The sequence below is a fragment of the Mustela nivalis genome, assembly GCF_964662115.1.
Source record: "Mustela nivalis genome assembly, chromosome: 8".
Taxonomy (NCBI): Eukaryota; Metazoa; Chordata; class Mammalia; order Carnivora; family Mustelidae; genus Mustela; species Mustela nivalis.
The window spans coordinates 102,990,841-103,005,251 of record NC_139027.1 but is presented as its reverse complement, the minus strand read 5'-3'; the positions used below and the strand labels follow the sequence as shown (position 1 = coordinate 103,005,251).

Sequence of the window (14,411 nt, the reverse complement as noted above, 5' to 3'; positions counted from 1 at the left end):
TACTCTGGTTTTTTTCACTAGAGTAAAAAGTACAGCTTTTTAAAAGAAGTTTACTTGTAAATTTTAACCTGTGACCCCCCACCTCAGACAGTAAATTAGGGTAACTTCCCGACACAAGAACGAGAATGCTCAAGACCTCAGGGGCAGGAGCGTGGTTTTTCAGGGGGACAAAATCACAGCGAGCTGCTGAGGAAGGCTAGGTCCTGAGCTCCCTCAGGTGGCTGCCTCTTTCTTGGGCAGGACCCCAGCAGCCCCGGGGCAGGCACGCATGGAACCTAGTGGCCTCTCTCCCTGCCCCCCTCCCCACCCCAGGGCCGAGGCGGCAAAGGCAGCATCTACGTGTGGGCCTCCGGGGATGGTGGCAGCTACGACGACTGCAACTGTGACGGCTACGCCTCCAGCATGTGGACCATCTCCATCAACTCGGCCATCAATGACGGCAGGACCGCCCTGTATGACGAGAGCTGTTCCTCCACCTTGGCCTCCACCTTTAGCAACGGCAGAAAGAGGAACCCCGAGGCCGGCGTGGTGAGTGTGGCCCCCACCCTTGGGGAGGCAGTGGAGTGTACCCTGGCTGCCTGACGCTGTGCAGACGCTGGGTGCCTTGCAGACACTGGGTGACGTCGTGCACTACCACTGAATGACGTCACGGGAGGAAGGGGCTCTCCCCTCCTACCCTCAAAGGGCCTGCACCTGTTTGGAGGCTCTGAAGATTCATTGTCTTCCAGGCCTGATAATGCTTTATTACCAATGTAGAGCCACGGGATGTGCAAGTTGGAAGCAATAATTGTGATCTCTTTCCAGTTCATTTTCCATAGATTGTTTTTCTTGTTTATTGTTTTGCCTTGCAAAAAGTGGTGAACTCTGATGATCAAAAAGTTGCCTCAGCACACCACTTTAAAGAGCTAATATTAACAACTGGGCCATCGTGCCATCTGAGCCAAGAACCCATCCATTTATTACAGCAATTAAAAAATAGCCTCCACTGGAGGAATTCTCTAAGTTCATAAGCCCTCCAATGCACACATGAATTTTTTCAAGGCAACAGTAATGGTTTTCACCATATTTTAAAATATGTCCATGATTGAGGAAACAAAAAGCTTAAAAATCCCAGACTTGGATTATTTATTATATTTTTCTGAGCAGCACTCCCTTCCTGGGCATCTTGGTAATATGGTGAATTTTCCAAGTCCCCTTAAAATATTTATCTGGAGAACATAATGAATTTTTTTGGATCTCTTCCTCTCTCTGGGTAGTTCACTCACATATCACCCTTTCCGTAGAACTTCCAGCCTGGAATTTGGGAGCTGGTTCCGTAGTCCTGCTGAGCTACAGCTCGACTGGCCGCCTACCTCCGCTGGGGTCCCCCAAGGGAGGAAAGGAGCTCAGAACACAATCGTCATTACCAACCAGAATTCCAGTCCCAAATTCCTGCCTGGACTCTGCCTTGGCAAGCTGGCCTGACTCTCGTGTGAGCCAGGAGGTCTCGTGACCCGGAAGGGACACAGACTTGACCTGGCTCTCTTTGGTCTTGGGGAGAACAACGAGCAGAAGGAGGCTTCAGCCTCTCCTATCTTGGGGGAACTCTATGGACAGAAAGGGAAAAGAGCAGAGCAAAAACGAAGCGAGGGAGACCCCAATCCTATTGTGCTTGTGATGCTTCATACCTCCCCCTAGAAAGTGTCACTCCCTACCTCAAGGGTGTCACTTTGTCCTCAACCTTATCTGACTCTCTGCTTGGACTGGGGAAGGGCCTTGACTTCTAACTGAATATTGTAATTTTCCCCAATAGATGTCTTAAACCTCCCTACTACTTTGTCCTTCAAAATAATAGGCCCATATGAGGATTCTACAGACAGAGGAAGGAGAATTCATGTGGCTTAAATGTGATCATAAGGAAAACCCTGGCTTTCACCCCGGTCCATTGAAAAATGAGGGCTTTCTTTTCTCTTTGAGAAAGTCCTTTAAAACCTGTTTGATCAGTTTCCCCACTTAAGAACTGTGGAAACAATTTCTCACACATCTGTTATCTTGGCTCCATGAGTCCCAGCATCTCTTCATAAGATATAGAGAAACATTCTCTTTTTAATGGCCTGTCCTTCTAGGCAAACTTCAGCTGAGCATGTTTTTTATTTCATCTTTGGGAAGGATACCCTTTCATTTATGAACAGAAAAAAATGATGAAATGGCATCTGGGTTTTCCAAACCAATCCCAGTGCAAAGGTCCTCCCCATTGCATGGACTTGGTGATAGTACCAACTTGTCACTTTCCACCTATAAGGGTTTATGTCTCTCTAGTTTCTGGAATAACTGTAAATATGCTTGTCTTGAAACACTTGACTTCTTTTTATCTCGTGAAACACTTGACTTCTTTTTATCTTGTGAACACTATAACTATAACTGATTGTCCCTTTTTGAATGGGCCACTAGGAAGCTCAAATAAAATGTGTGGCAAGATAGACAAATGGATGCTAAACCTATTGTTACCTTTATCTTAATCTTCTTCAGAACAAGGCAGAGTTTAAATCAAAGAAACAGATCATCCTCTGCTTCCTATTGTTTGGGGATTCGAAGTAGAGTGACCTCTTCACTCATTACTGAACATCTTCCCTTTCAGGCGACTACAGATTTGTATGGCAACTGCACCCTGAGGCATTCTGGGACATCCGCAGCTGCACCTGAGGCAGCTGGAGTGTTTGCACTGGCTTTAGAGGCTAAGTATGTTTCCATCTCGGGGCAGAGGGTGGACTAACATGTGTCTCTCCACCCAATCCCAGGTGCCCGTGGAGGCAAAAGTGGGTGTGGGAGCCTGTGGAGAGTCAGGGCCAGTGAATTGTGATGGACATTTCTAAAACAACCATGGGCCCTAGATGATAAACACACACAGTCCACAAATAACATACTTAGGAGAGCTCAGAACCAAGCAGGGACACACAGATCTTTCTTTCTTTGTGAAAATCATCGTATTATCCTCTCCGGATCCTCTGGCTGTTTTACTCCAATAATACAATCAGCTAAATGAAGGAAAACTATTGCCAAACTGGTATCCAGCAAGCTCTTTCAGAACCCGTGACAAGGAGGGTACTCTCACTCAAGATTTGTTAACTTATAAGGTGAGTTTTCTTTCAACACTGATGCAAGGTAGACCAGGAAATGGACTTTACTGAGAAACCTTCCAAGCTACAGGTAAGAGGAGGCTGTCCTCTCGGTTCTTACCATCCCATTCCAGAAGCCACGTGTTGCTGTTGCTGGACACACCTTAAATTTGATCCTCAGCAGAGGTTCCTGCCCATCTGCCATTTTGTCTTCCCTTAGGGCAAGCCAGAGGCTGACCCTGGGTTTGAGGAATGAGCATGTGGGCTTCAAGCATCACCTAGGTGCTGGGAGCACATATGCCCAGGCTGCATGTGGGCTTCAAGCATCACCTAGGTGCTGGGAGCACATATGCCCAGGCTGCATGTGGGCTTCAAGCATCACCTAGGTGCTGGGAGCACATATGCCCAGGCTGCAGGGGGGCTGCTCAAGAACGGAGCACCAGCCAGTGTGAGAAGTTGGGTTCAGGCCCCTGGGGAAGGGGTGTTGATTTCCCATCCTTGTCAGCTGTTGCTGGGCAACTAGAGCTTCTAGCATCCATCTCCGGACAACCCTACTCGTCTCTTTCCATATATACAATATGATTTCTGACTTGCAAAGGAGGTAAGAGTTGATTCTTAGATAGAAAAGGACTTTGAAAGATTCTCTAGTCTCATATTCTGTCTTCAAGCAGAAAAGGCATCATCATTCTCCTTTTTACAGATAAGGCCCCACATTGGGAGTGACTCCTCTCTTCGGACCAAGCCAACCTTTGATTCTTCTAAAAAAGTCATGTGGAAAACTTAGGATTCCAGCAGACACTGATGGAAGTGTGTTTCTATTAAGTGAGGAGACTAAAACTTCTTGAAGATGAAACAGTTCATCTCAAGGTCTATCTGGCCCGGGTGTCTGAGCTAGCTCTGCTCACTCCAGTCAGGAGAGAGGGAAACTGCTATTGAGCTTTGCAGAGAACAGGAAGAAGGGGTGCTTCAGAACTGAGAAGGGGGTTCTGGTCACCCTTTAAATCTAAGAAGGTAGACCTTGACTCAAGTCTTCTTGCATTTTGGAGAGCAAAAAGTCAATTGCTTAGGCCTCCATGCACATGAAAGGACAGTGCAAATTGATAAAGTAATGGAACAAGGCTGTTGGATCTCTGAACAGGCTCACAGGCTTTGCATGAATGAGTCATAATTCTTTGACACATGGTTGCAGATAGCCTTACAGAAAAGAAGTCACCGTGCAGGTCTGTTTCGTTTTGGAGCAATGGTTATGATTTTAATTCTTTCTTGCCATAAACAGGAAAAAAGTGATACCTGACAGGTAGTGGTTCAAGTCCATTGTAGGATCTAGTCCTAAAATTCCTGAGAACACCAACTGCCTGATGTTAGCGACAGCCCCGGAGACAAAAGTTGGCACAGGCAGTTTATTAAAGAAGAGCTTTCCAGAGAAACCAGGTTAAAGTAGAGGATGCAGGCTAAGAATGGGTGAAAATCCAAGCAAAGAAGCAATTTCAGAAGTTCTGGCCTCAGCCTGATCCCATGGGGAGCTCTGGAGTGTAGATGATGCCTCAGGACTTGTTCTTCCTCAAGGCAAGGATGCTGGGCTGCTATGTTCTGCACTGGTCTGTCGCCAGCTGAGAGAGGTGCCCTGGGAAGGAAACTCCAAGGGATTTATGGCTTTCTACACCTGTAGCAAAGCGTCCCTAGCAGCCAGCAGTTAAAACCAATGGTCAGAACAAAGCAGCCCTAAAAGTCCAGAGGGAGCAAGAGGGAAAGCCAATCCACGAACAGTTCCTACAGCTAATCTCTCGTTATTGTGATACCAGAAAGCTAGGAGTTCTTCACGACAAAGGACAGCTGTCGAGGGCTACTGGCCACCCAGAGGTCCAATCAGAAAGCTTTTCCAAAGCAGTTTGAATATAATAAACAAATTATTCCATGTAAATCTATACCCATCAGAACCACAAAAGAGGAACAGGCGCCCCCAGGACTCCGAGGGGAAAAAAGGGAAGCCATTATTCCTTTGTCCCACCCTTTACTTTCATAAAGTACTTTTCTGACAAATGCTTGAAAACGACTCCTTGTGTCCCAGGGAATATTGCTTACATTTCCCAGTGTGATCAACACTAGAAAAAATTTCAAGTGATTTCTTTGCCCCAGAGGGTGGGAGGCTGAGGGTGGGGTGGGGTCCGTCTGGACCCAGAGCTTTCTGTGTGTTTCTAGAGGGCTGAACTAGGTTTGAGGGGTTGGTCATAAAGAGGCCGATTTTTGGCTTGAGAGAACCATCAGTAAAGTGACCCACATACGGGACTAAAATAATGTTTCCAAAACTGACCTTTAGAAAGATAGATTTTTTTTATATGCTCTTTATTGAAGTACAATAGACCCAGAGGAAAGGGCACAAATGTTAGATACAGCTCAATGACTTCCTACAAAATTAATAGACCCATGTAACCAGCATCCGAATCAAGCAATAGACCATTACCTAAGCACCGGGTGTGCTCTTTTGCGTAATAACACATCTGAGAGATTCCTCCATACTGTTCTATATGGCAATAGGTTGTTCATACTCATTGTGAATTACTCCACTGTATAAATGAATCCTTGGGTTGTTTCCAGTTGAGGGCCATTATGAGTCCTATTGCTATGAACATGCTTACACATCTTTTGGTGAACATAGGGATGTGTTTCTGTTGGGTTTCAAAAGGTTGAGTCATGAGGTATACATATGCACAGTTCCTGTAGATACCCAGAAAGAATTTTACACAGTGGGGGTAACCATTGACCCTCCCTCTGGCAGTGTGAGTTACAGGTGCCCCACATCCTTGCCAACACTTAGTATTGCCAGTCTTCCACACTTTAGCCATCCATATGAGTGTTCAGTGGAATTGTATTATAGTTTTAATTTACATTTCCCTGATAACTGGGGAAGTCAAGCACTGGGGGTGGGGGCTAGTTTTGAAAATAATACATTCCTACATCTCAGCTAAGAGTCACTGAATGGAAATCTCTGGGGCTGGATGGCCCAGGAATATGTCTTTTCAAGCCCTGTTCCAGGGACTCCAGTCCAGGGCATCCAGTAAAGCAAGAACTCTATGAATCTGTAAATCCGGATACTGTTGTATGGCAGGTGAATGTCTGCCTCTGGCTAGGTCAATATTGGAAACAAAATCCCAGATAACAAGAGCTAAACTGAGACAGGGTTTTATTTTTCTGTCATGGGAAAGAAAATACAGAGGTTGGGAGCCCAGGGCTACCATGGGGGGTGCCACTGGGAATCCAGCTCTTCCTAGATCTCTGCTTTTCCACCTTCATGTTCTCCAGATGCTGTTGGGGCTCTAGCCATCAAGTTTACATTTCAGAGAGGAGAACAAGAAAAGCAAAGGGAAAAAGAATTCCACCAGCTGAGTCAGCCTGGTTTTTCAAAAAATCCCCACCCAGTAGCTTTTGCCTACTTCTCATTGACCACAGTCTTCAAGGGACCACCCCAGACTACAAAGGAGGCTGGGAAACGTAGCTTCGGAGCTAATGATATTGCTATTCTGAATAAAATTGAGGGTTTCTTAATAGGGAAAAGGGAGGATATACATGAGGGAGACAATAGTTGTATCTTCCAGCATCTGAGTGGGTGATTATTCACCTCCTCTGGAAATCTGTTGTCTTATCTTAAAAGGACATGGGGCAGAAATCTAAATCTGTCACTAGTCCCCACATGATTCTGATGCAAACAGCTCAGGGTCACAGACTGAAGCCCCCTGGCTGAGATAACACAGGGACCCCACTGGTGGTTTTCTTGCCATTGAGAGCTCCCCCATCGTGACAGCCCTCCCTTTTAAAATATTGAGTTGTCTCTTTGTCCCCCTGGGCTATAGGTTCTGAGAAAGCAGGGACCTTCTTAAGGAGGACCTTCAACCAAAACAGTGCCTGGACCTGATAGACGCTTAATGGACCTTCATGGAATCATTTCACTGTGCAGTACCTTACCATATATCTGTGCCTTATTCTCCAAACTACTAAATGCTTGAGAACGGGGAAGAACATATTATGTTATTAGTCCTATAACACTGTTCACAGTGACCTTTATATTGCAGATAATCTGTAAATTTAGTTTTTTTATTATTTAATAAGTATGACCTATAATTCTTGCCCTACTATGGTAAGAATAAAGCTTTATGCAGATGGAAGAAATACGGTTTCACACAGTAGTGTATTCTGTCAACTCTGAAATTGCTCAGAAGGGGGAATGAGTATGGAATTAGTTTTACCTCTCAGACATACGTAAATGGCTGGCCAAACTGTGTCATCAACTCAATAGCATGAGAATATGGACTACCTCTGATTAATTCCAGAAGTGAGAAGATCTTGGTTCTGACTGGTTCTCTCTGTCTCTCTCATGGGCCCCATGAGAATAAAACCACAGAGAAACGTCTACCTCCAATGTCTAACATCCCTCTCCAAGCTCCAGGAAGCATAGCACGTTTTTGTGGCCAAACTCTTAGCAAAGATGGTAGATAATTCACCTGTCAGCCAGATCATCTCAACACTCATTTATCAACACTTCTGTATTTAATGAATTCAGAATCCCACTCTGGCAAAACACTCACTGTAATCAACTTCTTGAAGTTTCACATCACCATTCACTTGGGTCCTAGGGACCATATATCCAAGATATGTTTATAAATTTCTCAAATGAGCGGTGGCCTTCCTTGAAACTTTCTCCTTAACTGCTGAAGGTCTACACTGCAAGAGGACATGAATCATTGGTGTCTTTTGGTTCTAATTCAAAACTTCAAACCACTGAATGCTGCATATGCTGAAATTTTATCAAATGAGTTATGTTGTTCCTAGTCTTGAATTATCTGACTTCCAACAAGAACGACAGTGCAGGGTTGTTCCAGCTTTTTGATTTGAAATAATTTTTGTGTTGCAACCCACAACACACACATACTCACACACAGAGTTTTATGAAAAATACTTTCTTGTATTACATGCAATCCACACTGTTACTCTTTTCTGTTCTATTCTGCTCATTTTATAATGATAGTCCCATTCATTAAATCACTGGTTCTCAAGCTTAGCTGTCTGTCTACTAGAATGACCTGGGAAGTGTTCACAATTTCCAAAGCCTGGGTCCCACTCCCTGAGGTTCTGACTTAACTTGTCTAAGATGTGACCTAAGGAATAGGATTTTAATGTCCTCATCAGGAGATTTTAATACACAGCCCACGTAGATAATCTATGCAGTAAATTGATTTCCTGTCCCATAAATGGGTCCGACTTGCTCTTTGAAAAACACAGGCAATGAATAATACTAGACACTGATTTCTCAAAACAGTGGCACCTGCAAACAGATTTGTTTATCCACTGGACAGTGTACAAGAGAGGCTGCTGTCCTGGGCGCTGGGGATGAATATATACTGAAGGTACAGTCTTTGCTGTTGAAGAAATGACAGCCTCATTTTCACAAATGGAGCATATCCATGTAGCCAACATCCAGATCAAGAAACAGCAGTGCCAGCACCCAGAAGCTCCCTTGCACCACTATCCAATCCCTCATCCCAAGACTAACCACTAACTTGACTGCTAACAGCATATATTACTTGGGTCTGGTTTTCTACTTTAAAAAAAAAAATGGAATGATACAATGTTTCCTACTAGGTCTGGCTTCTTTAGGTTGACATTCTATTTGCAAAATCCATCTGTATTATTCAGAGTAGTTGTAGTTCATTTGTTCTTATGGTAGAACAGTATTTCACATCCTACAAATACATCTCCATTGGTTTATTCATTTTATTGTGGTTGGACATTTGGGGACTTTGTAGTTTGGGCCCATGAACATTCCAGTATGCATGTCAGGTGGATATATACACACATTTATGTGAGATGCATACCTAGGAATGGAACTTCTAGGCCACAGCTTAGACACTTGCACAACATGAGAAGATACAGTCAAGCAGTTTTCCAAAATGTTTGCAGTAATTTACCTATCCATCTACAAAGTATGTGGATCCAGATGCTTCACATCCTTGCCAACACTTAGTATTGTCAGTCTTTTTCAGTTCAGTTCAGCCATTCCAATGTGTGTTAAAATGTGCATTTGAAGTAAATTTATTTAAGTAAGAAAAGCAAGATTTTGAAATTTATATGTATAATGGTTCTAAATGATGTGTGGAAATCCTCCCCTTACTTGCAGGTTCATAGATGTTCCAAAATCCTACATGGGGTCTATGTTCTATCTTAGTCATTGTGTCTCTTTCCCTCTCTCTCTTACCTTGTGCGCTCCCCCCTTGCCATGCTCTTGAATCTTTCTGCCTCCGGAATCCAGCCTGGGTCTGACCTGGAGAGACATGCAGCATCTGACTGTGCTCACCTCCAAACGGAATCAGCTTCACGATGAGGTCCATCAATGGCGGAGGAATGGGGTTGGCCTGGAGTTTAATCACCTCTTTGGCTACGGGGTCCTTGATGCGGGCGCCATGGTGAAAATGGCTAAAGACTGGAAAACTGTGCCTGAGAGATTCCACTGTGTGGGAGGCTCCGTGCAGGATCCTGAGTAAGTGCATGTGGAAAATATCCCAGAGAGGGTGCCATGGCCTGGGCAAAAGATTCCCTCTCTGTCAGCTTGAGATGCACTGGATTTGAATCAGAGACAATCAGCTTCCAGGCAGAGCTATAGAGAAACATAACTCCAGAGGTCCCACATACATAGAACACCATTAGGGGACTCAGAACCCCTACTCTGAAGTATGATCCTTTACTGTTTCAGTGGCTTATACCGTATTTTCTTTTAAATTTAAATTTAATTTTTTTTATTATACCGTATTTTTGAGTGCACAAGTCATCCAGTGTAACCAGGTCCCAGATCAGTAAACAGACCATGATCATGACCAATATCCCAGAAGCCCCTTATGTCTCCTTCCATCATTGTCTCCCCAAGAGTAACCTTAAAACTCCATAGATTATTTTGCCCATTTTATACCTAATGTAAATGGAATCAGACACTATCTTCTCCTTTATATGTAGATTCTTTAGCTCAGAACTCTTCAATCATATTTAGTATGTAGTCATTTATAATCATTTATAGTCATTTATAATCATTTATAATCAACTACTTGTAGTCATTTATAATCGTTGCTGAATAATATTCTATTGTATGACTATAACACAGTTTACTTATTCAGTCTACTTGTGGGGCAACCTAAGGACTTAATTTGATGTTGAGTGAGTTGGATAGCCATCTGGAGGGATGTGAGTGAGGCATTCACACAGAAGCCACCATGCTGGTCACCTGCACCTACTTTTCTTTTAACATCCCATCACGGCAAGAGGATTGGACAATGAGGACCCCTTTGTATTTCATTTCTCTCCTCATTGATTCATCAGTGAGATGGAAATATCAATGTTTATCATTATCTTCAGTTGAGATATTGTTTACATACGATGAAATGCACAGAACTTAAATGTATTACTTGAGTTTTGTTGTCCACATCTGGGTAACCACCACCTGATCAAGTGTTGGAATGTTCCATCGCCCCAGAAAGATCCCATGTGCCCCCTTCCAGTTAGTTAATCCCCACATGTTATAGACACCCATTGTTTTCATTCCTGCCCCTATAGATTAGCTTTGCCACTTCTTGGACTTTATCTAACTAGAATCACCCAATAGAGATGTGTCCGGTTTCTCTGACCCAGCGTTATGTTTATGAGATCCATTCACGTTCTCGTGTATAGTGGGAGTTCATATACTTTCACTGTTGCATAGTAGTACGTTCTGAGAATACACCTGTGCTTCTGTCATTTAAACAATGATAAAATGCATCTCTCTAACCAGCCCACACCAGCCTCATTTCTGTTGGTCATCTGAACTTGGCCAGAGTCAGACTGTCACCGTACATCCTCCCTCTCCACTCACCCTCAGTCTTGGATCCTCGGGAGTTGTGTAGTCGGTTACAGACCTAGATTCCAGTCTTGATTTCACCAAACTGGACGATACTTTTTACCTCCCTGACCTCTCTTTTAACAATTCTCAGCCTTTGTACCCTGGCCTCTGTGGCAGGATAGGTGATGTCTGTGGACCCCATCTCAGTATGAAATCTTTAGATGCACTAGATAAAATACATAGCACCACAGAGGAAGCCAACAATACTGAAAAACAGGTATAAAAGTTTTGGAAAACCAAATCTGTGATGAAGTAATACATGTCCTTTCTCTTAGCAACACAATACATAAAAAGCTCCCAGTGGCAAGCCTAATGGCCACAATCATTTCAGACCAGGGATGATGACTGAAATGTCACTATAAGATACTGTCAGTCATTGTAATGGGATATGAATATCTCTGGGCTTTTCAGTGAAAAACTCTGAGGGAGTGCTGATACTGCTTTGGCAAGTGGCCTGCATTCAGAATCAAAGGAGAAGCTACGTTTTCCTTATAAGTTAGGAAAGTTAATACTGGGGATGGTTGGGGGGGGGGTCGTTCTTCTGTCTAAATTCTTACACCAACTGGAATTCTTTCCTTATGTCCCCAAAGCAAAAACCTCTTCTCTCTTTCCTCACCAGTAAAATGGAGCTAATAACTCTTTTCTCACCAAGATGCTGGGAGACCTTAGTGAGACAACAAATGTTAAACTGGTATCTAGTAGGCACTCAACAAATGTAACTTGGCCCTTCCTTCTCCTCCATGACTTTGGACGCTCCTAGTTCATGCTCATGGGAAAAGGAAAGATGATAATCTCCTGGAATTTTGGATACCGTAATTGATTCCTATCTGAATTCAAAATTGTGAGTCCTTGGGACCCACACTCTCTTCCCAATGTCCCACCCAAAATTGGACCAGCATCCTCATTGTTTACTTGCCAGGCTCCCAGAAAGGGGTACCAAGTGGGTGTTACAGAGCTGCATGCGTTTTCCCTGGACCAGACCACGACCTCATAAGCAGAGCTGCTGTCAGCACTAGGTGGAATAGGAAAGCATCAGAGCAAGTCCTTTCTCTAATAACTTTTTAAACAGGGCTGCATGGCATTTCATGTGCCAGTAAAATCAGCAGCTTGGCTACATTCCTGTCCCTTTTCCCAAGGCTGCCATGTACCTACGAAATTTCTGTTCATCCTTGTGCCCCTCTGTCTGGTCAGACAGTTTTCACTGTGTCCCAGACATATTTGACTAGGTCAAGGTCACTTGGTCAAAGTCAAGGTTGACTCAGTCAAGGTCAAGTTTAAGTGAAAGAAGCAATTAGCTTTTATTGGGCACCTACTGTGTGCCATGTGCTTTACATCTGCCTAAACTTCCTAGCCAGCCAGCCTGTTGATGGTATGCCTTACCTCACACAGGCAGGGTATGAATATTTTGTGGTATAAATGGCAGTGGTTCCATGCTGTGTCTCAGGGAGAAGTGTCTCCTAAGTGGCTGGTGGGAGGCCTTTTACATAAACTATGAGTGTTTCATCCTTGTAAGTCCAGAATATATGTATGATCATTGTTACCTCGAAACAGGGGAGGAAGCCAAGAGGCAGAAAACATGAGAAATGTGCTCAAGGTTACAAAGGTCTGACCAGGACTTGAAACAAAACCCATCTGCAAATCCCAGTGTGTTTCATTAGATGACATTGGCCTTCAGGAGCTCCTGCTGTGCCCTTGGGCCCTACGTTAGGCTCTACATCAGAGAGCCCTCCTCTCAGCTGGACAGTGTTATTACAGGTGAGGAAAGGCTCAAAGAGTTTAAGGGTATGCCAAAGAAGACCCAGCTATTGAACGGCCAAACTGGGATTTGAACCCAGGCTCACTGATGCCAACACCCCACCACTTGAGGGGCCTCTCAGTATATCTCAATGATCCCCCACTGGAGAGGACATGAGGCTCAACCACTTCAGAGGGTCTGAGGGGCTTCCTGCAGTAAGACCTTCCCTGGGGACTTTGAAACCCCTACCTATCGGGTGGTCCCACTCCCCCCAGACTCCATAACTGCTGTCCTAGAGACCTTATCACTGCCAGAGTCTACAAAAAGGGTGACAAAAAGAAGACAAGTCTGGGAACTTCTGTCCAAATAGAAAAAGGAAGGATAAATCCAAAGTCAACATCCAACAGGCATTGACCACTCTACTGCCCTCGTTAGAGTTCAAACCAACCCTTTGCATGACTGGGAAAGCCCAGGAGACCGGGAACGATGGTGGAAATGTTCTGTATCTGAGTGTCCAGTACAACAGCTCATGGCTAGGGAGCACTAGAAAGGTGGCTCATTTGACCTAACTTGAGTTTAAGTTATAATAGCGACATATGGCTGGTGGCTACCGTCTTGGACAGCTCAGCTCTGATGCCCATCTGGTAGTTACACCATCCCAGGAGGGATGCTACATAGTGCAAACAGAACAAGAAATGTCAATTGAATAACAATTCTTTGAAAGTGTGTCCAGAAGTTGAGCCTGAAAGAGAGCCGGGTCAGTCCGCTTAGCCTGTGCCTCCCCCCGTGTCCCCTGCACACGGGTCCACCACTTGCTCCCCGCACACTGATGGCAGGACACTCCAGCAGCCCTGAGGGCTCCTTGAAATGGCCCTGGGAGCTTGCAGGCACAGTAATGCCACTACTAAGGGCAGCTCCTGGACGGTCGCCTGGTCAGGCAACACTCTTCTCCCATAGGAGGCTGGTGTGGCCACTCTCCTCCACAGGGAGAGAACAGGAAGCTCAGGAAGATAGAGTAAATGGTTCTAATTTCCAGAACCAGCAACTCCAATGTCCGCCAAAGCCCTGGGCCCAGGACCTCCTTCCACTGTTGCAAAGAGAGAAAGATTTACAGAAAGGGACTTGGCAAGAGGGAAAAGCTATGGTGTTTGCTACTCTCCAGAAGCTCAGGTAGGGCCCATACATTGCCCAGGCGCCATGTCACGGAGTCACGACCCACAGTCAGCTGCACACTGGCTCCATCCACAATTAACAGAAAGGAATGAACCGTTGCAGTGTTTAAGGCAACTGAGCTGACCGCTCAGTCAAGATAAATGTTGATGGCTGACCTTCTCTTCTGAGGTCACACCAGGCAAGGGTGGATCGTTGACGATCTTTTTAAGTTCTATGCATTTGTGAGGCGGGGGGAGGGAGGGGAGCGAGGCGGAGAACATGGGTCTCTCAGTTTCTGAGCACTTGCCATAATCCCCATAAATGTTGAATTTGGAGCCAGAGGCAAATCCTTCACATTATAGTTAGGGTGTGTGAGGCCCAGCAGCTCACAGCTCAGTAGAAACTTTATCTAATATCAGCAGCCCAACTTTCAGTGGAAGGAACCTGGGAAGCCAGTTGAGCACAGACCAGAATTGGGACCCCCTACCATCCCAGGGACAGGAACCTAGTGTGT

General features: G+C 44.8%; 1 protein-coding gene across 1 annotated transcript in view; it reads left to right on the top strand.

Annotated features, from left to right (window-relative positions):
• PCSK2 (proprotein convertase subtilisin/kexin type 2) overlaps positions 1–14,411 on the top strand; it is a 270,666-nt gene that overhangs the window by 247,014 nt on the left and 9,241 nt on the right. The window contains exons 9-11 of the mRNA XM_082743215.1: positions 313–528; positions 2,618–2,718; positions 9,397–9,624. Coding sequence (XP_082599341.1) covers positions 313–528; positions 2,618–2,718; positions 9,397–9,624 — 545 coding nt within the window. The remainder of the gene's footprint in view (positions 1–312; positions 529–2,617; positions 2,719–9,396; positions 9,625–14,411) is intronic.